This window comes from Alosa alosa, chromosome 6 (genome assembly GCF_017589495.1).
Source record: "Alosa alosa isolate M-15738 ecotype Scorff River chromosome 6, AALO_Geno_1.1, whole genome shotgun sequence".
Taxonomy (NCBI): domain Eukaryota; kingdom Metazoa; phylum Chordata; class Actinopteri; order Clupeiformes; family Clupeidae; genus Alosa; species Alosa alosa.
Genome location: NC_063194.1, coordinates 13,845,832 through 13,872,620, shown reverse-complemented (window position 1 = coordinate 13,872,620; position 26,789 = coordinate 13,845,832). Strand labels below are relative to the sequence as shown.

At 46.2% G+C, this 26,789-nt stretch overlaps 1 protein-coding gene across 1 annotated transcript in view; it reads left to right on the top strand.

Moving 5' to 3' along the window:
* Positions 1-26,438, top strand: part of cacna1aa (calcium channel, voltage-dependent, P/Q type, alpha 1A subunit, a) — a 100,339-nt gene extending 73,901 nt beyond the window's left edge. The window contains exons 41-51 of the mRNA XM_048244985.1: positions 2,101-2,197; positions 8,159-8,273; positions 8,926-9,030; positions 11,109-11,206; positions 14,818-14,927; positions 15,540-15,675; positions 16,885-16,998; positions 19,362-19,403; positions 21,928-22,126; positions 23,167-23,429; positions 25,540-26,438. Of these exons, the coding sequence (XP_048100942.1) occupies positions 2,101-2,197; positions 8,159-8,273; positions 8,926-9,030; positions 11,109-11,206; positions 14,818-14,927; positions 15,540-15,675; positions 16,885-16,998; positions 19,362-19,403; positions 21,928-22,126; positions 23,167-23,429; positions 25,540-26,409 (2,149 nt within the window). The 3' untranslated portion in view covers positions 26,410-26,438. The remainder of the gene's footprint in view (positions 1-2,100; positions 2,198-8,158; positions 8,274-8,925; positions 9,031-11,108; positions 11,207-14,817; positions 14,928-15,539; positions 15,676-16,884; positions 16,999-19,361; positions 19,404-21,927; positions 22,127-23,166; positions 23,430-25,539) is intronic.
* Positions 26,439-26,789: the final 351 nt, after the last annotated feature.

Sequence of the window (26,789 nt, the reverse complement as noted above, 5' to 3'; positions counted from 1 at the left end):
ACACCTGAAGGGAATGTTAGAGACACGTTAGCCTCCAACTGCATGGCAAGGACAAACGAATTCAGAAGACTGAATCATCATAAGCAGAAGCTGAAAAAAGGCAGTAGCCTACAGCGACGTCGCTGACTACAATAACAGGAGTATTTAATAAATTGTTAGCCAACACGGTTTTCTGTTCATTGATAGCCTTCATGACCTGCTGAGCTCGCTGATATTTGCTGAGCATATATGCCTAGAGAAAATGAAAACGAAGAAAACCCAACTTTGTTCCAAGCTCCCACGTGAAATGCTAACACATGGGGGAGAGGATGCTTTTGGAAAAATAAACCATGAAAAAACGAACAACTTCACTGTTATTAATGTTAGTATTTTGTTTGTTGCTTAAAAACGTTGTATGATCTTGAAGTCTTGAGCTAGCCTACTGAATTGGCTGGTAGCCTACCATAAAGTTTGTGCTCTCTCTCTCCAACGCAAACCAGATTTGGGTTCTATAGCTAATTCTGGTACATAACGCTTGAAAACAGATAAATGTGTTTATTTGAAGCACACATACAAATACTGTAGGCTAGGTCAATTTCAAGTGCGCACTTACGTGACTAGTCTACTTCAAGTATTAGCCTATGCACAATAGATTTGTCTTCTTTAGCCTACATAATGCATAGGCTACACTTTGTAAAAAAAAAGCAGCTGTGACAGGCAGCGGTCGATATATTCTAAGGCCATATCTCGTGATCTTGTGAACTCTACAAGCCCCCACCCCTCACTGACAACCACACGAGATTCTGTAATGTGCGTGTATGTCGCTCACACATACGTCCTCAGATAAGGTCAGTATTAGGTCCGAGGTTAGCATCATATCTGAATCATCCGAAGGGTAGGACCTCCGTTTGACAAACCTCCTCATATACTCCGGAGGTTATATCTGAAAGCGCTTACACACACACACACACACACACACACACACACACACACTGCATACATATTTTCCTGATGTCTGACTACAGATGCTGCTGGAGTTTTGTTGGCGCCTGTCTTTTTTTCCCCACATGCCTCGTGAGGGGAATGTGTTTTATCCGTCAGAGTGTGTGTGTGCCCTCGGTCGGGCATAGCACCCTCTCAAAGGGGTAGCAAGTAACTCGAGTAAAAGTCAGGGGAGGGGATTGTGGATCTGAGCCCTCGGCGCTCTCCACACATCCGCCCACCCCTGGACCCTGTGTCCCCGACACACACCTTCCTCCCGTCTACCCGTGAGTGGTGAAGAGACCCATGCCCTCCCCTAACCCTGACCCTGACCCCCGTCTGGAATCTGAATACTGCAGAGAAAACTTACTGTGATAACCCCTCTCCCTTTCCAACAACCAGCACCCAAAACACGCTAAGTTTACAAGCTAGTATCCGCATTCCAGTGCCTGTCACCTAAAGGCTGAACAATGGATGGACAAGGTAATGAGACAGAGAAGAGAGGGGGGCAAGACTAACAGACAGAATAAGAGGGAGCGAGGCAGAGAGAGAGAGAAGTGAAAAGGGAATGGTAAAAGCCAATTCAGAAATTAAGAAACCAGTGAAAAGAAAAAAGAGGCAAATGAATGTTTGCCTGGTGGTTTAATAACTACAAGGGTGGAGATGGTTTGGGAGCATGAGAGAGAAGTGTGTATATGTAACTCATTAGTCATTAGTCATTAGTGGTGTATACCAATACTTGAGGGAAACATATAACTATTTGGGTAACTTTGAAACCGAATCAAAGCTTCAAGGAGAAACAGACAGAAAGGAGTGAGAAGAGATAGTATCCAGGCCTGAAAGAACTTAGACTAACTTTGTCTCTGCAAACAGGTGACTAGCAAATACAGACTGTGTGCTTGTTGGACTGTCAGTGAATTGTGAAGTGTTTAGCTGTATGTATACTGTATGTGTGTGTGTGTGTGTGTGTGTTTTTCTGCATATGGATATGTAATTGTGTAAATCCACTGTTATCCACCTTGTTTTGTTATTTCTTCTTCTTCTTCTTCTTCTTCTTTTCTTCTTTTCTTCTTCTTCCAGCTGTTTTATGGTTTCTTTTCTTGGTCGTGTTGCTCTAACCTCCCTGTATTCTTCTTGCAGTGGGCGCATTCATTACAAGGATATGTACAGTTTATTGCGAGTTATCGACCCTCCTCTGGGCTTAGGAAAGAAATGTCCCCATAGGGTGGCCTGCAAGGTTTGACTTTCACTAAAACCCTAAAAACCACCATGCTAGCATCCAGACTGGAATGAATGTCGCTTATTTACTTGGTTTTAGTTTCTTTTTTTCTCTTCCCTTTTTGGGATATTTTCCTCGTTTTTTTGTCTTTTCACCATTTCTACTTGCATTCTGATATGAGAACGAGAATGTGTTGGAACGATGCAAAACACGCATGACGAATGACTCTGCACCTCACGTCGAATGAAAAACAACAGCAATAACAAAACCTTTTCTTCAAAAAAAAAAGAATGATTTTCTTGTACTTCTTTTTGTTTTATTTTATTTTGCTTGTCGTTTTGATCGCAGCTAGGCCCCCTGGGTATGGTCGCGTGCATTGGTCTCACAGGGCGGGGAGGGGGACAGAAACTGCATTGACATAACTGCTGTTGCAACACCATCCCAACAGTGGGGCTTTTGTTGTTTTTTTGTCCGTTTGATTCTTTTGCTTCTCTTGCTCAGTCCGAAGCCCCCTGTTCTTCTATGCAACCCGCCTCACCCCTCTCTAGGGCTTGCATAGAACGGTGTTTTAACACCAAAGGACAGAAGACACCCTCCCTCTGCCCACCAACGCGACACCTTAGTCCGAACCCACGACCCCTCTCTGGCCTCTTTCGCACCCCCATCGTACAGACCTGCAGCTCTTAAGAGTCAGTTGAGCCCAGAATCAACACTAGTGCCTGTTCTTAGCTAAGAGTGACACCAATAACCTTGTTTTTACTCTGTTCCTCCCTTCTCCCCTTCCTCCCTCCCTTCCTCTCTTCCCCCCTTCTTTGCCCTTACTTCCTGTCTTTTTCCTCACCCCTCTCTTTTCACCCTTTCCATTGTTTTTCTCTACTTCCTCCTCTCTTTTTCCACTCTCTCCGTTCTTTTTTAACTCCTGCCATCTGATCCCCTATTAATTTATGTCCTTGTTGATTTCCTTTGTTTTGCTCTGTTTTTATTTTGGTTGTCCAGTGGCAGAATCAGTTACACTGATATGTATCAGATGCTCAGGCAAATGTCTCCGCCGTTAGGCCTGGGGAAGAAGTGCCCGGCACGGGTTGCATACAAGGTAGAAGGCCTCTGTGGGGCCAGCGCTGTGTTTGTAGTGTTGGTGTTTTTTTGTTTTTCATTTTTCTTTCTCTCTCTCTCTCTGTTCATTTCTTTTTCTGTGTCTATTCTCGGATGGGAGCGCTATTGGGAGGGAGGGTGGGTGGGTGGGTGGGTGGGGGGGGGAATAGTAGGAGCAGTCAGACTCATCCACAGGGAGGGGGGAACGGAGGGACCTTCTCAGTGCTATTGCACCGCACGACGCACCGTTCCCATTCATACGTGCAAACACACACATGTACGCACATACTGTACACACTGTTCTCTCACATATGCGTGCAACTCAAACACTCAAAACTGTGTGTCACTTAGGCGATCTTGCTCAGTCAAAACAGCTGAGCTACTCCAATACTGCTAATAATAACCACATTGATAGCATCCTCCTGGATCCTGATGAAACACAAGCATTGAAGTAAATGCTTTAATGTACAGTATATGCTCAAATTGTGGGGAAAGGGAAGGACAGTGTTCAGCAGTAGTAGAATATGTACACACAGCTTACGCATGAGGAACATTCACACACACACAAGCACACATGCACACACACATTCCCTCACACACACTAAAGTGCGAGTGCAGCAGGGCTGGGAAGGACCAAAGGACTTCAGTCCTCCGAGTCTCTCCTGCCTGTGGATGGCGCTACGATCGATCAGACACCCACCCCAGTGACTGTTTTTGTGGAGGACCAGGTCTCTGTCTCTCTCATTTATCTGTTGGTGTCAACACATGCACACCCACAACACATACAAAAAACAGTAGCATCTTTTTTGTACAGGAAAGAGGGCAGATGTAGGCAATTCTATTAGATTTTTTTAGAAAATTAGTTTTATATAAGAAGAACAATACAGTCAGCCACAGTATATCCAATTTGAAATTCAGTATGATCCGAATTCTTATATCGTGTTATTTTCTTTCTTTCCTCATGAAGCACAAGCACAATTTTAAACCCCGGCCGTCCCCCATCCCCCTCAGCAACTGAATTGCCGTGCCAACCGGCTCATGCACCTGTCCTTTGTTTCTTCTTCTGTCAATGCAGTTGGAATCTGTTTCCAGCTCCGCCAGCATGCTAGAGCCCAGACCCCCCAGAGTCCCCAAGTTCTCCTCTCCTCCTGCCCCCCACCCCCCACCCCCACAAAAAAAAACACACACATAATCATCTCAACCACTGTCATCCACCCCTCCTTTGCCTTTCTCCTACCCCTACTCCTAGTCTCTCTCTTTCATCCACCTCCCTCCTTTTCTCTCTGTCTCTCTGTCGCAACCACTGGGCCACTGATACTCCCTGGCCAATGGAGAGCCACAGGCTGATCCCCATAGTTGTCCCATGATGTGTCCAGTAGAGCAGGACTTCACAAGCCCACCCCTGTGTTCTCACAGAGACACTGCCACGTGTCATCTGGATATGACTTCTCCCAGCAAAGCTGAACAGCCAGTCAGTGGGCTTGTAATGGTCTAGGTCATAACTACACTGGTTTTGTTCAGCTACTCTAACGAGGAGTGTCACTCATGAGTTAGTTGTTAGACAGGCAGAGAAGGCAATGGTATTTGAAAGGGCAGGGATGGTCAGAGTGACCCCAGAAGGTCGAAAAGGACCAGGTCCCGAGAACAGCATTAAAGCCCAGACAGCAGACCTGCCACACACCACGCTCCCCCTCACTGCTGTCTACATCAAATGGACTGAGCTCAGCTGTTTCCTAAGTAACATGTGCTACTGATCTCAGCTGCTGTGGTTCTATTCATGATTCCCCTCAGTTCATTCTACTCACCCCCACCCCCACCCCCCACCTTTACATCTTTCACCTTTACATCTTTATTCTTTCTCTCATTACTTTTCCCGTCTGTCTCACACTCAGTTTAGGTCTGTTTTCTTTGGGTTTCACCCATAGCGTGGTCATTTTTACTCTGTTTTTACTCTGTTTCCCTCGTTCACATTCACTCATTCTGTCTGAATGGGGCCACTTTGGTTTGCAGGCTGAGGGAAACCTAGACAATAGACAGTGAGCTGGAACATATGCAATTGTGCTAGAGGGCTGATGGCTCTGTGTGTGTGTGTGTGTGTGTGTGTGTGTGTGTGTTTAGACCTGTGTGTTAGTGTCTGTGTTGAGAGTGTGAGTGTGTTTAGACCTGTGTGTTAGTGTCTGTGTTGAGAGTGTGAATGTGTGCATGGCTGTGATCGTGTGTGTGTGTGTGTGTGTGTGTGTGTGTGTGTGTGTGTGTGTGTGTGTGTGTGTGTGTGTGTGTGTGTGTGTGTTGGTTTTATGGACAGGGGCAGCCCAGGCCATTTGTTTCTCCCACTTCAAAAGTGTGACTGCTGTGGCGAACAGACCCTGTCAGGCTGGCTGACTGGTGTGGTGCATTGCAGGCATGAGAGGAAGTCATAGTGGACACCCTTCTCTCTGGACCCCATCTGTCTCCCCTCAGCCTCAGACCAACCCCGGCCCATCCTCTCCCAAGTGTCCTCCCACCCAGCCTGCCATGTGCTCACTTTTATCTCTACCCCCACCTAGGCCTGCTTTTCTATTCTACTCATTTAAATGGTTCCTTTTTCAGTTCAATATTGTTTACTGTGTTTGTCCACAACTGTGGAAATTCATCCTTAGTTTCTGTCTGTTCTGTCTGTTATTACTCCCTCCTTCATTCTGATCTTTTACTTTAACTGTAATCTCACCAGGAGCGTCATCCTGTCTCTCTCAGTTGTCTCTCAGTTGCCCCATCATGGCAGCCCCTACCCTCCCCATATTCAGCTTTCCCTATCATAACATCTCCATGGACCAGTCAGGTTTGCTGTCCCACTCTGGCTCAATTATTGGTTCAGTGGAAAAAAGAATATCCTCCCTCAATATGATCAGTTATTCTCATTTTATATCCACACATCACTTCCTGTAGAGAAATAACCTGTGATCTTCAGAGTCAGTGAAGTGAAATCCCCTCTCTGCCATAGAGATTAAATCATCAACAAACAGGAGTACTGTCAGACTTAACCAGTGTGTGGTGATAGATCTCTTTCACCTTCTTTCTTTCTTTCATTCATCCCCTCATCATCCCCAAGGTCCCTCACCATATTTTTATTCACACTCTTTGTGTCTATACACTTATGTCAGCCGTGTCTCTCCTTTACCGATTCTGCTCAGCAAACCTCCTCAATTTCAACATCACCTGAACCTACATGTAAATCACACTGAGCCAATCTGCCTACACTATGAAAGGTGGAAGAGACTAGTTTTTTTTTGATGGCCTTGACCTTGAAACAGTGAATGAAAGAATACTATCTGGCCTCCTCAGCCTTTCATAGCAAAGGTAGACTATTTTTCATATGATATGAGGTCCCATTTTATCAGTGATGATAAATCTAAAGAGGTCAGCTGATCTGCCCTTTAAATCCCCCCCTCTTTTTTAAATCCATTCCAGCCAGCAAGCACAACTTCTTCCTCAACTCTCCCTCTCCTTTTCAATTCAACTCACAATGCTTTTGTCCCTTAACTCTCTCAATTATCTTTTTCTTAACCCCCCTAATCGAAGGTAGTCCTAAAAGCATATGCTACTGAATTTATCAACAAAGCCATAATGATTGACATTATACTTATCTTTTTTTGTTCTTCTTTTCAACTTGAATGTATGGAGAATGCTGCTCTCACCTAACCCTGTAGGCCACACCCATCCCCCGCATTGAGAGATCAGAGAATCTGGATCGAGCTCTAGTCTAATTCAGCAGTCCATCCATGATCACATCCTCACCTAGACCCCTCACCAGTCACCGCCGCCACCATGATGACGCTGAAAAACAAACAAACAAACAATCCCGGAATCAGTCACAGGCAATGCCATCTCCTGTATGGTCAACCGGCTGGTCTGCAATGTGAGGTGTAGGGCGGTACTGGCATGTGCCGTGCACGTGAATGTGGAGGGGGCCTCAGGAGGGGTGTGCTTGAGGGGGTGCGAGGTGGAGGGGGGGTCTCGGGGCCGGCCATGGCACGTGTATATGGCAAACCAGCAAGGCATGACTGTAGTAACGCACGAAACGCCTGGCAGAGGTTGGTAGGGTGGGTGGTCGGTTTTTGCCTGGCCTAGTCCCCTGTAATTCCTCACCTCGTCCTTCTTCCTCCGATGGACCAGGACACAGATGAAACGATGTAAAGCCAGAAAACCAAAAACAACGAACAAGACTTGCAACAAGAATCTAAGTCTTGCAAAACTTTTGAGCTCGCTGTTTTTTTTTCTCTCTGCCATCGTTCAATCGTGCCTGGGTCTACGGTCAGTTCTGTGAACCTCCTGCTGGGGAGAGCTCCAGGACTCCCGCGGGACTTCCTCGACCTGCTGGCCCTGTGGATACCGCCCTCACAGCCTGGTGAGGAACCACTGTGTTTTAAAGCTTCCCAAGAGACATTTAACACCAATATGAAGTCGTTCCTCTTTTTTTTTACTGAAGAGGCCTTTTCTCTTCCACTCTCGCAGGCTCTACAAAGAATCACAAAAATGTCTGAAAGCAGCGCTAGACTTTCTTTAAACATGAAAGATTCCATCAAGATGAAAAGTGGAGATTCATACACAGGTTTTAATAGGGACTGAACGTCCTCCCATGGGTCATTCCGCTGAATTTGGAACATCAGTAGCTCTGATGATTGGAAAGATTTTGGGTCAAAGGTCAAATTAACTATAGGTTAAATATCACAGAGCTTTGCCCCTCCCCTTGTCACCACCCCTCTTTTCCCTTCTCAACTCTCTCGTTCATACCCCCCTTTCTTGGAGGTTCAGAGCTCACACACATAAAGACACGCATCTGCAGTCTTTTTGTCCTCAGTGGGCCTTGTGCAGCCTCTCTCTCATATGTCCCTGACTGGCTTTTCACAGAGACTGTTGCGGATGGATTTGCCGGTCGCCGAAGACAACTCTGTTCATTTCAACTCCACCTTAATGGCCTTAATCCGCACGGCACTGGACATCAAGATCGCCAAGGTTACGGAAGGTTTGGCACAACCTTCTCTTCTACCCATTCACTTCTTTTTCTTTTTTCTGTCTTCTGTGTTACCCAGTTAGCAGCAGACTCCAGTTTGCTTGACTGTAACCTTTTCTCACTGTTCAGTGTGGGTATGAACGTTGTCAGAGTTTTATTAACAGGGTGCCATGATCCTTCATGTTCTCTTGACCTGTGGTGAAAGTGCATAAAGACAATTGTTAATGAAAAACATTTCTTTTGTGTGTGTGTCTGTGCGTGTGTGTGTGTGTGTGTGAGCGTGTGTTTACGTTTCCACACGTCAATTGTCATTCCTCTGTCTTTGTGCTCCATACCGTGCGTGTTTGTGAACTGTGTGTACTGCACATTATTGTGGTGTGTGTGTGTGTGTGTGTGTGTGTGTGTGTGTGTGTGCGGCGCTAACCCAGTCCGCTACAGGCATGGTGTGTGTGTCAGGCAGGTGTTTTAAACATTGTTACGTCCACGGGCCACATGCTTTGTGTGGACTCTTGGCTGTTTATTGGATGAACTGTTGTGGACGTTGGGGCGTGTGTGTGTGTGTGTTTCTGTGTATTTTGTGTGTATGTGTGTATTGCACATTTGTGTGTGTGTGTGTGTTTGTACGTACGTGTTTGTGTGTATGTGTGATAATGTGCATATGTAGGGGAGGACAAGCACCAGATGGATGCTGAGCTGAGGAAAGAGATGATGGCGATTTGGCCCAACCTCTCGCAGAAGATGTTGGACCTGCTGGTCACTCCACACAAGTGTAAGTTGCGCCCCGGTGCGCCCATCCGACCACCAGACCACCAGTTGTCTCACCACCAGAGGAAAGCTTCTGTCAGCCAGTCCCCCCCCCCCCCTGCTCTGCACCCTCTGATGCTCCAGGCACAGCAACGACCTCCACCATCTCGACCTTCGACCTCTAATGACCTTTGGACCTAGCCCCTTGTGCCAGCCAGTTGCTTCTCAGTGATGAGCCTATGAGAGAATATAATGAGATGGGCAGGAGTGGAAGCATAGTTGCCTTCCCCCAGGCAGTAAATAGGCCACATATAAACGTGCCAACTTTCCTTTGTTGTTATTTAGTTATTTTATATTTTAAGGTTTAAAATGTAAATGTCTCAAAGGTGGCTTCAGTCAAAATATTTCATTCTAAAGCCCCTCCATTTGTTGGATCACTTTAGTGAAATAAAACCACCTTGATATGGGAATGAGCTGCATCGTGTCTAGTTCAGCCCAGTTCGATGTCGTAACTCTGCCATGTTAACGCATATTGAGAATTTTGAAGCCACCTTCGAAAGAGAGATGTCAGGTTTTCAGAAGTAACACAGAGGTAAATAAATAGTCTCTGTTGAACTGTAATGAATAACCCCCCTTTGTGAACTGCTGAAAAATCCATATAAGCTAGTTTATCGAAGCAAGTTCCCACAGTTGCTCTAAGATAGCCATCGTCTGCTCTCGACAAAACTGTATGCTCCCATAAATGGTGTGCACATGTGAATCTAGACACAGTAAGCCATATAGAGTACCTTCACATCAGGGTGCTTGGCCTTAGGTACACAAACTACACTGCACAAGCCAGCAGATGTTCCAACAGGCCACTGTCTTCTTTACTCACACTTTACTCAGATCTCTCCTGTGGGTCTTCAGGCTCCCCCCCCCCTCCCCTCCCTTCCCCTTCCACCTCGAGTGAGCAGGAGCCGTTCAGTTGTAGACCTGTACTGTCACTTCCTCTCCGGACGATCCAAGGAGTCCCATGTCCCGCCCACGCCACGGTCCCTCCAGCCTGGTCTGGGTCATCTTCAGCGCTCTGTGCCTGATATCAGGGGGTGCCTTACTATAGAACAACCCTCTATAGAAGTCTTTTCACTCCAGGGTATCTTAGAAGAGAAAGAAGACCTTACTAAACTAAAGATGACTGGCTGTATATATGGTAATAAATGATGACTGACAATACGATGCACTGGTGCTACCGCACCCGTTGTACACATTGATGATAAATAGGTATGTGTATGGTTAAACTGAGTAATGTTATGCCTAACGTTTGCAAAAAAAAGAAGCATGGAATATATGTGCAGCAGCTAAGCCATCCTTTCAAGACTCTCATCACAATGCTCATTATAACTAATATTGATTTTGAAACCATATAGACTTTCTTGGTAAGCAAATTAAGGTGTGAACAGATCTGAGAATGCTCTGCTGATCAGGGTTTTGGGAGCATGACTTATTGGCTGCACCGAGTTTGTACCCAGTTTTTTTCCTGACGACTTTAGGCCATTTCTTTACGAAGATACAGTTATCTTAAAGAATCAACTCATTGTACTTTCGAAGACTGTTTCTCAACTGTTTCACATTCTGAAGCTCAAGAACACTTGAAGTGCTGTGGCTAATTCTGTGAAACGACTTGCTACCGTGAAATGCAGAGCTCAGCATCAGAGTGAATGAAAACAGTAAAACAGCCACTGTGGTACTATGACTTTACATAGTTTCTTGGTTACTTCATCTTCGTGAAAAATGGCCTCTAGTCTATATTCCTCTGAAACGAGAGACTAGAAACACTTTAAAATGATAATCCTTTGTGAAGAGTGGGAAAAAAAACAGATCAAAAGAAAAAAAAAGAAAAACGGAAAGCAAAAGTGACAACAATCTATGGACCAATAACATATGAGGCTTTTTGAAATCCGTGTCTGCTTGTGAAAAGACTATTGGCTCGGTGTCTCTGTGTGTACTGTGTTGGTGTCTCTCGTGTGCATGCCTCGTTCCCCCTCTCCCCAGTCCCATTCCCCACGCTCAGGGTCCATCTCACCTCATCTAATCGTGCAGGGTAACTTGTCCGTTTCTCAGCAGCGACAGACCTGACGGTGGGGAAGATCTACGCGGCCATGATGATCATGGAGTACTACCGGCAGAGCAAAGCCAAGCGGGCCCAGGCGCAGGAGCAGGTACAACTCTAGGGCAAACACTCGCTTGCTCCCCCGCAAAAAAATGCAAAACGCCACAGCCTCTTAACTCCGCATTCTTCAGCCCTCCTCTCTCTCTCTCTCTCTCTCTCTGTGTGTCTCTCTCTCTCTCACCCTCTCTCGCCCTCTCTGCCTGTCTCTTTTTCTCTCTGTTTCTCTTGCCTTGCTGTTTGAGCTGTGACAACCAGCACTGTTCTGGCCTTTGCCACTCACCGTAGTCCCATATTCTACAAGAATACGGTCCATTTGCAGCTGTAGCCATCTTACTGCTCTTTACGTTATATACTCTGCATGGTCGTCACAAACCTGTGGGCTGATGCCCTATAAAAATGAATGAAAAACACTTGCACTTGAGGATCATACATTTCTCAGTGTTTTCTATGTCAGTGGTCAAGTCTTGTATCGTCATACCAGTACAGAGTAGAGTAGCCCAATATTGAGACCAGTCTCTTGTGACAGCGGTAGCAATGTGTTCTTGACAAAGTATCTGTAATTAAATAAAAAAATTGCTCATGAGCAACAACTGTAGATGTTGTATCCAAGTTTTCAAAGCTTGGGAGTCATGCATACTTTTTAAAAAGCAGCTAAGAAGCCTTTTACATTAAATCTGTGCTTTTGAAATCAAGGGCATTCTGCATGGATTGTAAATGCATTTCTGTGTGTATCTCTGTGAGAAAGAGCAAGGCCGGGTATCTGATGGTTGTCACGGCTCTCAGTTGAACCTGTGAATATGCTGTGCTTCCACATGTAATCGGTCAATGTACAGGCCTTTTCCCAATTCCCATAGCCCTGTCTTGACTGTGAACACTGCAAGCAATAACCTGCACTGGACTGTAGCCCTCACCCCTGTAGCACCACTGCACCCTGTCCACTTGAAATAATGGGAATGAACACAAAACAATGCACCTTTTGTTTGCAGTTTGAATGCCAACTCACTGACCACAGTAACAAATAAAGAATGTGTATTATTGTAGAATAACTGTTTGTATAACTATTCACTGTAAGAAAATCAGTAAAATAACAGAAATCTCTCTCGAGGTACGGAGATGTTTCTTTTTTCCACTTTTTGTCATATTTTTTGCTTTCTCGTTCTGAATCATGGTTAGGGGTGGGTGGAGCGGCGCGAGGGTCAGTGGGTTACCTCACAAAGTACTGGGCATAGTAAAAGGGTGGCCCTTCTCTACAGACAAAGCTCCACTCCTACTCAACCCAACTCCACAAATTCAAAGCTTCTCGTATTGTCTTACCCACCTCCCTCCCATCTCTGCAGTCTCACTCGATCTAGCATTCCATTGCTGTCATTCAGCATTCCTTCTTCAGCTGTTTCTTTTTCCCATGTTGTCTGTTAAAAGGTGCTGTTCCTTCATAGCATCACAAATCCCTCTGAAGACAGAGGCTGTCAGGAGGAATGGGGAGAGATCTGAGGGGGTTGAGCTCTGTCTGAATGCTGAGGTCAAACCCTGTGGGGGAACTGAAAGAGAGTTTTATAAGGTAGCTAGACATAGTAGTAGTATGAGACCTTTAGACACCAGAGAGTCAGGGTGGAATAGGAAGGTCTTCAATACTTCGACAGCCATTTTTGTATGACTCATTTACACAACATTCATCAGACACAGACAATATCGATCAATTATTGGTGAAGGTTGAACATTAAAATATTATTATTGATCTGTAAGCATTTGTTATTGTAGTATTGTAGTAATGTAAACATGTCTCCATCTACACAACATAAAAATACACAGATATAGCAAAAACATTGGAAGAAAAATATTTCAGGAAGGGACATTTACAATAGGCAAAAAATGGCAGTCAAAAATGTGTCAGTATTAGTGCTTTGCTATTAAGCAGACACAGTGAAACTGCTGAAAGTGCTTGTGCACGATGAGACTAAATCCATCATGAAAGCTCACACGTTTCTTACCTCAAAGAACCTCTTCACTGCTCCAGGCAGCTCATATTTATTCAAATGTGAATCACATTAACATGAGCACATGTAGTTTTTCGGTCTTCATCTGTTAAATCATTAGTCATATGTTATCAATAGAGGAGTTACCTAATATAAATTGTATTGACATAGCAGCACATAATACCCTGCAGACCACATTGAAATAAAATGTGTTATACATGGGACACGTATCAAATGTTGATAACAATGATTTAGATAAAATTCCAAAAGGTTAATATAAAACATTTAATTCATAGACATAAGAAGCATGCAAAATATCAGATAGAATATTGACTTATTGTTTGAATTGCATAAAGAATTCTTCATCTCACCCTGATTTCCACGAGTAAGCCTCACTTTGCTACATCACCCTGGTTGCAAGTTGCCTCTCTCGGGCAGGGACTTGCATGTTCATTTCACCGGCCTCCGCTTGCCTCCGGCCACTGCTTCTCATTCTGCAAGTGGGCTCCTTCCCACCCTTCTCCCAACACTCCTCCCCTCACTTCACCTCCATGCGCACAGGTAAGCGAGGAGTGGAGCGTGCCAGCCCCGGACCTGAAATTTTCAAGGTGTCAGTTGGAGTGAAAGGTGTTCCCATAACTCAAGCCAGTGTCAAAAACATTAGCTGTTTATAGGTTGCTGAATCAATTGTTTAGTGCCTTGCTCTTAAGAATGCTGGGCACATTTTGCAGAGCAGACACAGGATAACATGGGCTTCCACATATTTTATGTATAGGATTGATGCGCTTAGATTTCCAAGGACATTTCATTCAATGCATCTAAATGGACTCTATGTCATACTTTTCATGGACACTCTTTTCGATGAAACCACTTTTCTTAAAAAAAAAATAATCTTTTTTTCGCTTTGCCTGAACCGGTCAGATCTGCCATATAATGTTCAACAATATGGTTGTTTTTGCTAACCCTTTTAATCACCTGTTGTAATCCTTCTTCACACTGCCTATAATTCAATGCAAGTGCTCTTTTTTGTTCCCCTCTAGTCTTTTCTGTTCAGACACTTGGTTTTGCCTGGTGTAACCACTGTGCTGCTAGAGGTCAGTAGGACGTCTTATCCCTCTCCGCATAGATTTGGACAAAACCCCAGGTGCCTGGTGGTCACAACACCAGAGTGCCTTATACATGGTTTGAGTTTCTGTTTAAAAACATTTATTATCTATGGATGACTTGGTCTGTGTGTAGAAGCCTAAATTGGAAGGCTCAGTAATATAAACTATTCTATGGATTGTTGTCATTATCATATTACTATACTCTACTATACGAGCTATACAATAGGTGAACATATTACGAGCTTATCAACCATTTGTCCCTGACCTCTCGGGAGCACTCAGTTGGTTACCTCCATTCATTTACTGGGTTGTTGGGAAGTAAATGAATGTTCCGCATGATGCCATCAGCACCCTCCAGACAGCACGGCCGGGAGTGGATCTCAAAGTAAACCGTAAGAGAATACACTTCCCAGAGTGCCTCTTGGCTGACCTTTGCTGTCTCCTGCTGTTGCCACTGGAGTACAACCCATTTGCACTCTGGACTCTTTGATCACCCCACCTTCCCCAGACCCCATCCCCTCCTTCATCTTTCCCATTAGTATGCCTGGTATCAGCTGTAGGCCATGTTGTATCTCACACAGAATCGAACGACATTAATGTTTCAGCGTCTGGAGCCTCACTCCCCAACCCAGGATGGTGGGCCGGGAGTCAAGGGCCTCCCTGAATCCCAGCCGGATGCTGTGGGCAATATGTAAGTAACCCCTTCATGTGACCCCCTTCCCCACACACACACACACACACACACACACACACCTTTTTTTCCCTCTGCTCTCGGCACTGAAGTGAGCTAATTTTTTAGAGACCCCATCCTTGGTTCTAAGTGGGCTAGGTGGACAAAGGAGGGAACAGCTTTGTCCACTCCCAAGTGGTAGAGAAGTGAAAAGGAAGCTTATGTTGTTGCTGGAGTACTGTCTTACTTGCACAAAAGCACCTGTTGAAGGATTGTGCTGATGTAACTTATTGATGGAACAAATATTTCTTTTTTTTATGTTTTGCCTTTTTGTCATGGTAGTTTTGGTTGTAACCATGTGCAAGAGTCTTGGTACACCGTATAGTTCATTACAGTATTAAGAAGGTAAATTTAAAGTTCATGGGAACTATCTGTTAGAAATATCTTAGCTAGTTGAAAAAAAGCGCAATCATGGGGACAAGCTTGACACTTAGACAACCTTCAACACTGGTGGTACAGATAATATAGACACAACAAAGACAATATAACTGTCCTGTCAAAGGGCTGGACGCAGCTCAGGCCAGCGTGGATGGGGTTGCTGGGGGAAAAGATGTAACTGTCCATCTCTCTCAGGCCAATGGATGGGGGGATGTCAGAGAGCCAGTCCTGGGTGACCGCGCGTGCTCAGGAGATGTCTCAGAAGGCTGGCAGCTGGAGTCCCGAGGGGCAGCATCCCGACGACAAACGAGACAGTATGCACAACTCTCAGGTACCAGCTCCCTCCAGCAGTCTCTCGCAGACAGTACCAGGGTGGTGGATGACACACGTACACACACAAACGTGTGTTTTTCATTTATAAATACATGCATGAGTTTACCCATGGACACTAGCAGAATGTGTCGATGAGACATTCAGCTTTGAAAGTTCTTGAAAATGCCCATTGAGAGAAGTAAAGAATGGAATCCTACTTTATTCTTGGTTGCTATTTGAAGAGATGAGTGTTACTATGACTGATGAGTCAGTGTGAATCCTCAAGCAGTCCCACTATCAGGGTCAAAGTGTTTCTTTCTGCTCTCAACTCTGCATGTGGAACAGAGGTGTGGTCCCCACTGTATGGTTTGGGCCTGTGTCCACTGAAGGGGTCTCTGTCCATCCCCCTGGTTGGGCCACCTGTGTCTGCCCAATCCTCTCCTCATGTCCATCTCACGGGCAGGCCACAGTTTAGAGCCCCCTCCCCTTGAGCCCACCTCAGCTAATACCCTGGGCTTTGTGGACCAGAAGCCTCCCTTCTCATACTCACACAGTAGTACTACCAGTCTTTCTTTCTTTCTTTCTTTCTTTCTTTATTTCTTTCTTTCTTTCTTTCTCTATTTTTATGTATTTTTTTCTTTCTCTATTAACATGTTTCTTTCTTTCTCTGTCTCTCTCTCTGTCTCTCTCTCTCTCTCTCATCTAACAAATCTTACCCTCATCTGCTAGTGCAGTCCATATCCCTCATTGACTCATTTTTGCTCCACTCTCCGAGGGGTTATTGTTTGGTCTTCTTTAGCCCCCTGTTTGTTGGCCCAACAGTGGGTCAGACAGCAAGCAGGTCAGTCCTACCCCCTACTCTCTCTGAACAGATATCAACTCTCAGAAAACACATCTCAGAAAAACAAATGGTGTGTGGTGTGTGTGTGTGTGTGTGTGTGTGTGTGTGTGTGTGTGTGTGTGTGTGTGTGTGTGTGTGTGTGTGTGTGTGTGTGTGTGTGTGTGTGTGAGAGAGAGAGAGAGAGAGAGAGAGTGTCCTCAAATTAAACCCAGCCACTCTAAGTCCCTCCTGACTATCCTGGCCTGTGCCTCTCCTGACCATCAGTTCCCACGACAGGCAGGAGGTCTTCCAGGCCTCTAGATGGCCAGTGTCCCCCCTCTTCCTGTCCCCTGTCCCAGCCTTGTAAACTCCAGGCAGTCACGCCAGCTCTCCCTCTGTTTTCCACAGACGGTAGAGATGAGAGAGATGGGGCGGGATGGTTACTCGGACAGTGAGCACTTTCTCCCAATGGAAGGGCACGGGAGAGCTGCTTCCATGCCCCGACTCCCGGCAGACAACCAAGTGAGCACCTTCATCCTTTCACTCTCCTCCTCCTCCTCCTCCTTTCTTCCTTCAGCGTGCTGCTCTCCAGCCTTCCCTTCCTTCTCCTCCTCCTCCTCCTCCTCCTCTTCTTCATATCCCCCTTTTCCTCCTGTTCTTCCTCTGCTTACCTGGATGACTCATCACTTTCAACACCTCTGCCTCTTTGTGCGAGAAAGAAACAAAACCACAACACACCAGAAGCATGAATTTGACTCGAAGTACTGCTTGCCCATGTGCACTGCATAAAAACACTAGTCGTCTCAGACAAAGCCAAAATATAGGGAGACATGTAGTGTTAGGACAGCTCTTGGATAATAACTCTACTGTTCACTGAACATATATATGCAAACCTTATGCAAGCACCAGGAAGAACAATCTGTACCTGGAAGGTGGGGTTGCTGGGGCCGCAGAGAGCTGTAATTTCACTGACTTCCAAGGTACATTGGCATCATTTCCAGGAAGCACTGTTGCCATGACAGCAGCAGCCACCAGAGCACAACTGGTGATATAATGATTACTGAAGTACTTAAGTTAGCAAAGGAAAGGCTGTTGAGTCATTGGATAAAGTGCCACATAGTTATTAATTTCCAGTTATAATTTACCAAATCTTATTCAAAATGTTATCTTTTTCAAAAGCAATCAACATCTTATGGTTCTAACATTGTAGGCAAATATATTTTGAAATGCATCCCAAATACATTCCCCTTATGAGTGCATGCACAAACTCAAATGACATTTTGAAATGAAAGTGTCATGAATAACTTTCAAAGATTCAGAACAAGGATATCTTATTATATTTGCATGAGATGAAATGAATCCAGTATATTCACTTTTAACTGAATTGTAATCTCATATTTGTTTGGAAATGTGCCCTGGCTTGACTTCCTGACAGCACCTCTATGCTTTTTTTTTTTTACTTTGTAGTGTCTTAATTCAGCCTAGTTAATCTCATGGATGTTTAGACATAGTCCGATGCATGCAGGCACATACCACACTAACATGCACGGGCAGGTAGCAGGAACACATGCTTGCACACGCGCTAGTCCCATACTTTTGTCACCATTCTATTCTCAGATCCAGAATCTCCTGAACATCTTTTCTAATCTTCATCTGAGTCCTATTCCTCTGCATTACCTCCAGTCTTAATCTGTCTCCCTTTATAACGGCATTTTCCTCCACTTATGTTTCTTTAATAGGTCCAACGTCAAAGTTGTCAGTGTTTTGGGATGGTGTGAACAGATGTGATCATAGTGAAGATATACGCTGCATATCATTTGTAGCAATAATTTGTCGTTTGTTTGTTTTCTTAAATCTAAGCTTGTATGAGTTTTAAGGAAACTGAGACAAAATTGACAACAGGTTGAAGCAAATGTTATGATACTTTGATAAAGTACCCTACTAGAGATTGTGTGTGTGTGTGTGTGTGTGTGTGTGTGTGTGTGTGTGTGTGTGTGTGTGTGCGTGCGTGTGTGTGTGTGTGTCCAAGGTCAGGAGAACTGTGTGTACGTGCTTATGTTCATCATAAGCATTGCTCAAATTTTATGAGAGGCTTTTGTAAGATATGACTAGAGTTCTGCCAAACGTGTGTCTGTCAAAAAACAAAAAAACGTGCTATCTGTCCTGTGTGTCTGTGTGTGTTAGTGTCTGTGTGTGTGTGTGTGTGTGAGAGAGAGAGAGAGAGAGAGAGAGAAAGAGAGTGTGTGTACTGTATATGTGCTCTGTGTTCTAGTTCATGTTATGTTGTGCCACTTGGTGTTTCTCGTGAGTTGAGCCTCTGTATAGTTATTGCACCGCACTGTACTGTTTTGTGCTGTGCCGTGGTGTCTAGTGTTACCATGGTGACTGTGTCTAGAGCAGCCATCAGTCCCTCACTGTCTGTGTGCTGCTGTGGTAAGTGTCTCCCTATCACTGCTGCTTCTATGTCTAACCAGAGTTATCTCTCTTTCTCTCTCTCTTTCTATCTCTGTCTTTCTTTACATTTCTTCTCGCTCTCTCTCTCTCCTCTCTGTCTCCCTGATTTGCCCCCCTCCTTTTTTTCTCCACTCATCCCTCCTTCATTCTGGTCAATACCCCCCCTTACTTTGAGCATATCTCCATCCACCCTCTACCCCTACTTATTTTCTTCCTCTCCTTTATGTGGTCCCTCTCTCTGTCTCCCTCTCTGTCTATCTCCCCCTATACCCCCTCCCTCCCCTTTCCCTCTGGTGGTGGTGGTGTGGTGCGTGTCTCTGTGCTTCACTCTTGCTGTGTGCTGTGCTGTGCTGTGCTGTGCTGTTGTATGGTGTGATGTGGTGTACTGTGTTGTGCTTGGCTCTGCTTGCTGTTTGTCTGTGTCTGTGCAGCAGCATCGAAGGAAAGGGAGGCCACGAGGGAATAACCTCAGTGTATGTACACTCTCTCACTCTCTCACTCTCTCTCTCTCTCACTCTCTCTCTCTCACTCTCTCTCTCTCTTACTCTTTCACACTCACTCTCTTGCACTTGCTTCATTCTCTCTCTATTTCTCTCTTGCTCTTTCATGCTCTCTCTCTATTTATTGCTCTCTCTTTCTCTTTATGTATGTACTGTATCTGTCTTACTATCTATCTTTCTTTCTGTCTGTCTATCTTTAGTTACACGATGCCTGTTTTCTGTCTCTCTCTAAATTCCTGTCTATCTGTCCCTCTGTCTTTTAATATCGGTTTCACCCAGCAGCTACTTTTCTTTTTCTTTCCTATTTGATCTGTCCCATGGTAAAAACATTCTCTTTCAGTCTTGATTAATCTTTATCTCCTTTTCCTCTCTTCCTCAGCTTATATTCTGCACCATTCATTTTGTTTCACTGGTCAAGTCCATAGCTTGTTGGTTACTGTAAAAAGAAGTCACCCAACGCAGATTGTTTGCAACATCAGTACAATCTTAATTACACCAGTGTCACAGCGCTTACTTTTCTACGCCTTCCATTGACTGATTATAACCCTTACAGTAATACGTCCTCCAAACATGATTCTCTCTCGGAACTTCTCATGCTCTTATGGACCTCCTCCTCCGTTGTCCGTTTTTTCTGTTTGTTCGTGCTGGCATTCCTCTCCATCAAGCACATTGGCTAAAGGGCTACGCACAACAAAAGTACCACTCTAGCTAATATAAATGACGTCGTCCACACATAGCCTATAACAATAACGACATGAAGAACGATATTGTTGGGGAATAACTTTCAGAGTGATTTTGAGATGAGAAAACGCTGACAGCCAATCAGAATTCATCCTATTTTAGGCATCACATTCATCAACCTTATCATTGGACAGTTATCCAATATCTTCATTGGACAGTTATCTATCTTCATAGTTATCGTTCGATGTGAATGGCCCATTATTGTTTATAGCTAGTTGATCCAGTGACTTGGAGACATACGTTGCGGTAGCACCTTTTCAATTTAGATCGATGTGGCTCCCACACCTTGAATGGATTAGCGCCTTATGCTCTTCCCTGGTGTTTGGGGAAGTCTTCCTTCCTGCCATCCCTGTTTTCTTCCTGTGTGCTTAGCTGCCTGCCTATGTCATACACGGCCCTTAGGTGTCTTTGTATGATTGCTGCTGACGTGTTTGTGTCTGTGTATATGTCTGTCCTGCTTATGTTCAACACAGACACATGTGCTTGCTGTGTGTGTGTGTGTGTGTGTGTGTGTGTGTGTGTGTGTGTGTGTGTGTGTGTGTGTGTGTATGTATGTGTGTGTATGTATGTAAACATCTGTTTGTGTTTGTGTTGTATTGTAAGCTAAGGTGTGCACAGTAGATACTTTCTCAAGATACTTTCTGTGTGTGTGTGTGTGTGTGTGTGTGTGTGTGTGTGTGTGTGTGTGTGTGTGTGTGTGTGTGTGTGTGTGTGTGTGTGTGTGCGCCCATGTGTGCCTGTGCGTGTGTGTGTGTGTGTGTGTGCGCCTGTGTGTGCCTGTGCATGCATGTGTGCGTGCCTGTGTGTGTGCGTGCCTGTGTGTGTGTGTGTGTATGTGTGTGTCGCACGTGCGTGTGTGTGTGTGCGCGCGTGTGTGTGTGTGTGTGTGTGTGCGTGTGTGCTTGTGTGTGTGCGTGTATGTGGGTGTGTGTGTGTGTGTATGTGTGTGTGTGTATGTGTGTGTGTGTGTGTGTGTGTGTGTGTGTGTGTGTGTGTGTGGGTGTGTGTGTGCGCGTTCGTGTCTGCGTTCGTGTGCATCTTCGTCTTTGTCTTTCTTGGGCTATCCATGGACTCCGCTTGTGCTTGTATATTCTGGGCCTTCACTAATGTGAAAGGGACCAGACTCAAGACCATGGACAGCTCCCCGGCCTCCCCTTAACCCCCCATCCTCTCTATCAGCATGGCTGAAGACAGTACCCCTGTGTGTGTCCGAGAGTGTGTGTGTGTGTGTGTGTGTGTGTGTGTGCGTGTGTGTGCAACTCTGAATGGTGGAGGGGTCTGGTGTGGGAATGTGCTCTGCTCTTGTGTTGTCGGTGAGGGGTGGTGTGGGGTGGAGTCGGGGGCAAAGAGTGAAGGATCTGGGCTCTGGAGGCCCTCAGGTAAAGGTCCTGGGTGCATGGAGAGTGTGGCCCACGGGTTTTTTCCTTCCTTCCTTTTTCTTTCTGTTCCTTTTTTTCTTTCTTGCTTTCCTTCTTTCTTTGTTTCTTTCTATCGTTCTGTGTTTATGTCTGTCTTGCTCCTCAGAATGACAGAGGTATGTGCAGAGAGTGGGAAAGGTATCTCTATAAGGCCACGAATAGCACACAGCACACAAACACCTCTCAAACACTCTCTGAGCACACACATATCGCCCTATGGTGATGACAATAGAAACTCTTCCTACTCTTTCTCTCTCTCTTTCTTTCTTTCTCTCCTCTTCTCTCTCTCTCTCTCTCTCTCTCTCTCTCTCTGTGTGATTCCTCCCATGCTATCACAGACGATCACAGATAACAGCCCGATGAAGCGTTCCGCCTCCTCGCTGGGGCACGGCCGGTGCGGGCGGATGGGCCGGGGCGACGACTACACCCTGGACCAGGTCATCCCCGAGGAGGGGCCGCGGCATGGTCACCGGCGCCGGGAGCGCAGCCACCGCGCCTCTGAGAGATCCCTCAGCCGCTACACGGATGCAGACACAGGTCAGGGCACAGCTCACTGCTACACAACAAACAACAACAACAACAACAACAACAACTTAACAACTTGCATCTATATAGCGCTTTAGCAAGGCACCCAAAGCGAGCGCTTTACAGTGCAGGGGGAACCTCACTAACCAAAACCAATGTTTAGCATCCACCTGGGTGATGCACGATAGCCATTTTGGTGAGCCAGAATGCTCACCACACACCAGCTTGAGGTGGAGAGTGAGGGAAGGAAGGTAGGAATGAGCCAATTAAACTGGGGGATGATTAGCATAAGAGACACACAAACATACATCTCACATACAGTCAGCCGTTTTCACATATGTATGACTTCTGGACAATGCATGTGCAATCAGGAATGAATGGACGAGCAGATGGAATGCTATACAGTAATGTAGAGACTGCTATACAGAATTACTCACATGCACATACCACACAGAGGGATACACTGAATAAACTGAATGTTTGAAAGAATAAGAGAGTGGCTCCAGTATCCACAGCATGCAAGCAAACAATTTCAATAACAAACATAATAACTTTAAAACATAATTCATTCACACGATACACTGCATATACTCATGCTGGTCTGTGGAGCATACTGGGGTGCGTTTCCCAAAACCATAGTTGCTAACCTTTTTTTCAACTTAGTTGGTTGGCAATGGGAAATTGCATGGCTTAACTTGGATAACTTAGTTAGCAACTATGTTTTTGGCGCGCCCCTGCACAGTATGTTGATGTTTTAGCCAGTGGGTCAAATCTTGATGATGGCGAGAAGTAAATCACTATTAAAAAGTAAAAGATAAAGTAAAAGATAAAGCACTATATTGGAGTGTGCTTTAAGCAGGGTTAGAAGTCTGAAAGAGAATGATTGCCCACCATTGTGGATGTCTACATATCAATCATCACTTTCGTCATCATCATAGAGTGTGGACATAGGGAGGGAATTGTGACGCTGCTTTGTCCAGTATCTTGTCACGCTGGTGAACGTGCATGTCTGGAGTTGGTGTTGTTCTGACCTGCTTCCGTCCTGGCGTCAGGGCTGGGAACAGACCTCAGCACCACCACGCAGTCAGGCGACCTGCCACCCAAGGAGAAGGAGCGTGGCGAGAGGGACCGCGACCGCGGGCGAGCCAAGGACCGCAAGCACCACCACCACCACCACCACCACCACCACAGCTCGCTGGACAAGGAGCGCTACACGCCCGACCGGCCCGACTATGGCCATCGGCAGCCCCGTGAGCGCGACCACCGCTGGTCACGCTCGCCCAGCGAGGGCCGCGACTGTGGGCCTCATCGGCAGGTGGGCGTCAGGCGCACACACATACACACACACACACACACACACACACACACACACACACACACACACTTAAAACACTAAAACACACACTCACAAGCATCCACATCCATCCCCTACATACACACACAAACATTCCGATCTCTGACAGACATACGTGCACTCCTGATGAGAAACACACAACCAAAAACCACCATCACAAACACAACAATTAAACATACACTATTATGTAGTCGTGCACTACAATAGACATGCATACTGTAGCATATTGCATACACATTTATACTATAAACTCAGAGATATGCCAGCACATGTCTTGTAATGTTATATAACTCCTTTAAAGACCGGAGAGGTCCTACAAGCACATCATTTTATTTTCGTCATCATTTCGAGTATCCGTCACAAACACACAGATACAGCATCTGCACACAAAAATGTATCACAAAATTGTAACTTTCATTTTCACCCCTTAGACCAACACCACTTTGAAACAAAAAAGTACCGAATACGGTCTGTCATGCACTGTGTAAACTAGCCAATAGGGGGCAGTCATTGCTTGGAATTAGCCCTTAAAAAGGACATGGAATTGGATGATTATTTGCCAGCAATACAGATACATCAGAATACATCATAATCTCCAATTTGAGCATGTATGTATCATTTTGAACAACATGCCATATAGTTTTGTCCACAGTTTTGATTTCTGTTCATTTGTTTTAGTATAAGGGGTTAAAGCCACTAATATGAGAAGATATGGAAACTAAATTGATCTAATATCCCTTTAGCGTGTACTTGATGCCTTTGTTTTATCCTTTACCTCTTTTCAATTTTCCTAGTTGATATAAGATATTGTGAGCGGCGCCCAAGTGTTTCTGATACAAACATCTGTATGTACATCAGACTTGGACAGAGAAGCCCTCTAGTTGCACAGGTTACAGGGAAAATGTTGCACTCCCTCACCTCTCTATCTATCTATCTATCTATCTATCTATCTGTCACTGCCCTCTCCCCACATACACAGCACACTATCCCATCTCCCCTGTCATCCCCCCAACACACACACCAAGACCCCTGGCAGTTGGGTTAGCCCCTTGAGCCGTGGATCTGCCCAAGGTTTCTTCCTTGGTAAGGGAGTTTTTCCTTGCCCCTGTTGCTCTTGGGTGCTCCTTGTTGGTGCCCCCCACCCAATCCCAATCCTCCCCCACCTTTTTTATGCAGCCCTTGCCACTTAATCTACTAAACCCCTCTTCTACTGCACCCCCCCATTAATGCACAAATAGGCTGACACCAGACATAATTTCACTGCATTTCTTACTTCCAGTAACTATATGCATGTGACAATAAACTTCCTTGTATCCTTGTATCCTTGTATCTATCTATCTATCTATCTATCTATCTATTTAATACAAACATAAACACACACACACACACACACACACACACACACACACACACACACACACACACACACACACACACACACACAAACAAACACACATCACACACACACACACAAAACCAAATTCACTGTCAAGGCTGGCGTTGCTATTATGACAAAGAACAGGATGTGGCTTCTCTGAAGTGCTTTCATTTGCAGCAGTATGGCAGTGATAGCAGCTCATGTGCCGTTATTTCATACTTACCACACACATCCTGCCTTTCTCATAATCACTGTAACTGTTCCCGAGTTCAACGACCAGAAATCAATTTCTCTTCCCTTCCCTTTTCTTCTCTTGTTCCTGTTTTCTTTCATGTCCTTTTTTGCTCTCCGTAAAATGTTGCTTCTATGTGTTTTGGTCCAAATGTTTCTCCCATTGTTCATGTTTGTCCTTGAATCTCTTGGATTTCCACACTCTGTTTTGTTTATGGCATTATCACTTATGCTCTCTTATGATTGGGCTATTGCTTGCTCTTTCTCTGCAAATCTTTCCTCAACCTCTTTTTTCGTCTCTTTTCTCCTTAAATTTCTCTCCCTCCTTTTTCCTCCTCCTCCTCTCTCTCTCTCTCTCGCCCTCTCCTCATGTCCCCGTGTGCGTGTCTTTCTCTCAAACACATTGTGCCGTTAATTTTGTCGTACTTTTGCTTTATTTGCCTTGTTTCACTTTTCGTGTAGGGCAGTAGTTCGGTGAGCGGGAGCCCCGTCCCCTCGACCTCGGGGACTAGCACCCCCCGCCGCGGGCGCCGGCAGCTCCCCCAGACCCCCGCCACGCCACGGCCCCATGTCACCTACTCACCCGTGGTGCGCAAGCCCGGCAGTGGAGGAGGAGGAGGAGGAGGAGGAGGAGGAGGAGGAGGAGGGACACCCCCGCAGCCCGTGCGCCAGTCCTCCACCACCACCCCACGCCGCTACTCCCCCTCGGGCTCCGGCGAGCCTCCTCCTCCTCCTCCCCCCCAAGGGCCTCCTCACCACCACCACCATCACCACCACCAGCAGCAGCAGCAGCAGCAGCAGCAGCAGCCGCCCTCCCACCACGGCTCGCCCCGCCTGGGACGCCACGGCCCCCCTCCCTCCGGGCGCTGGGGCCCCCCGCCACCGGACGGTAGCCCGGAGGGCGACGGCTGCTTCTATGAGGACGAGGCCGAGGACTACGACTACCGCGAGCGCCACGAGCCACCGGCCTATGAGCAGAGCCCTACGCAGGGCAACCCCCACCCCCATGCGCACCCTAACCACCCCCACCCCAACCACCCGCATCCACACCCGCCCCACCCCAACCACCCGCGCTCGCCCAGGACTTCCCGACATGCACCCCCCCAGCAGCAACAACAGCAGCAGCAGCAGCAGCAGCAGGGTCCCCCGCCGGGCGGCCCGCGCCGCCTGCCCAACGGCTACCGCTCGTCCTCGCCCTCCCCCCACCACCACCACGGCAGCCAGCCGCTGCCGCAGCACCCCGGGACCCACAAGCCCCCCCACCCCCGAGGCCCGCGAGGGAAGGGACTGCATGAACCCTACAGCGAGACCGACGAGGACGACTGGTGCTAGCCCCTGGGAAACGGGGAGAGGGGACGTCATGGGAGAGGAGGTGGGGATTGGGTTAAGAGGGGGGGCAGGGAGCTGTTGGGTTCTCTCCGCTCTGTTCTCTCCAGAGTGGGCATGAGGGGTCAGCCTCTGGCCCGGACAGCTTGGGGGAAATCATGGCATGATTCGACTCTCTCTGTTTCTTTCTTTCTCTCTCTTTCTCTCTCTCTCTCTCTCTCTCTCTCTCTCTGTGTTTGGGTTATTTTCTTCTCCCCCGCTGCCTAGTATTTTCCACTGGGGTGGGCTAGAGTAGGCTTGGGTGGTGGTTTGGCTGGCAAATAAGTAGAAGAATGTAAGGAATAAAGAGGGGAGAAAGGAGGGTGGGGATGGGTGGGGATGGGTGG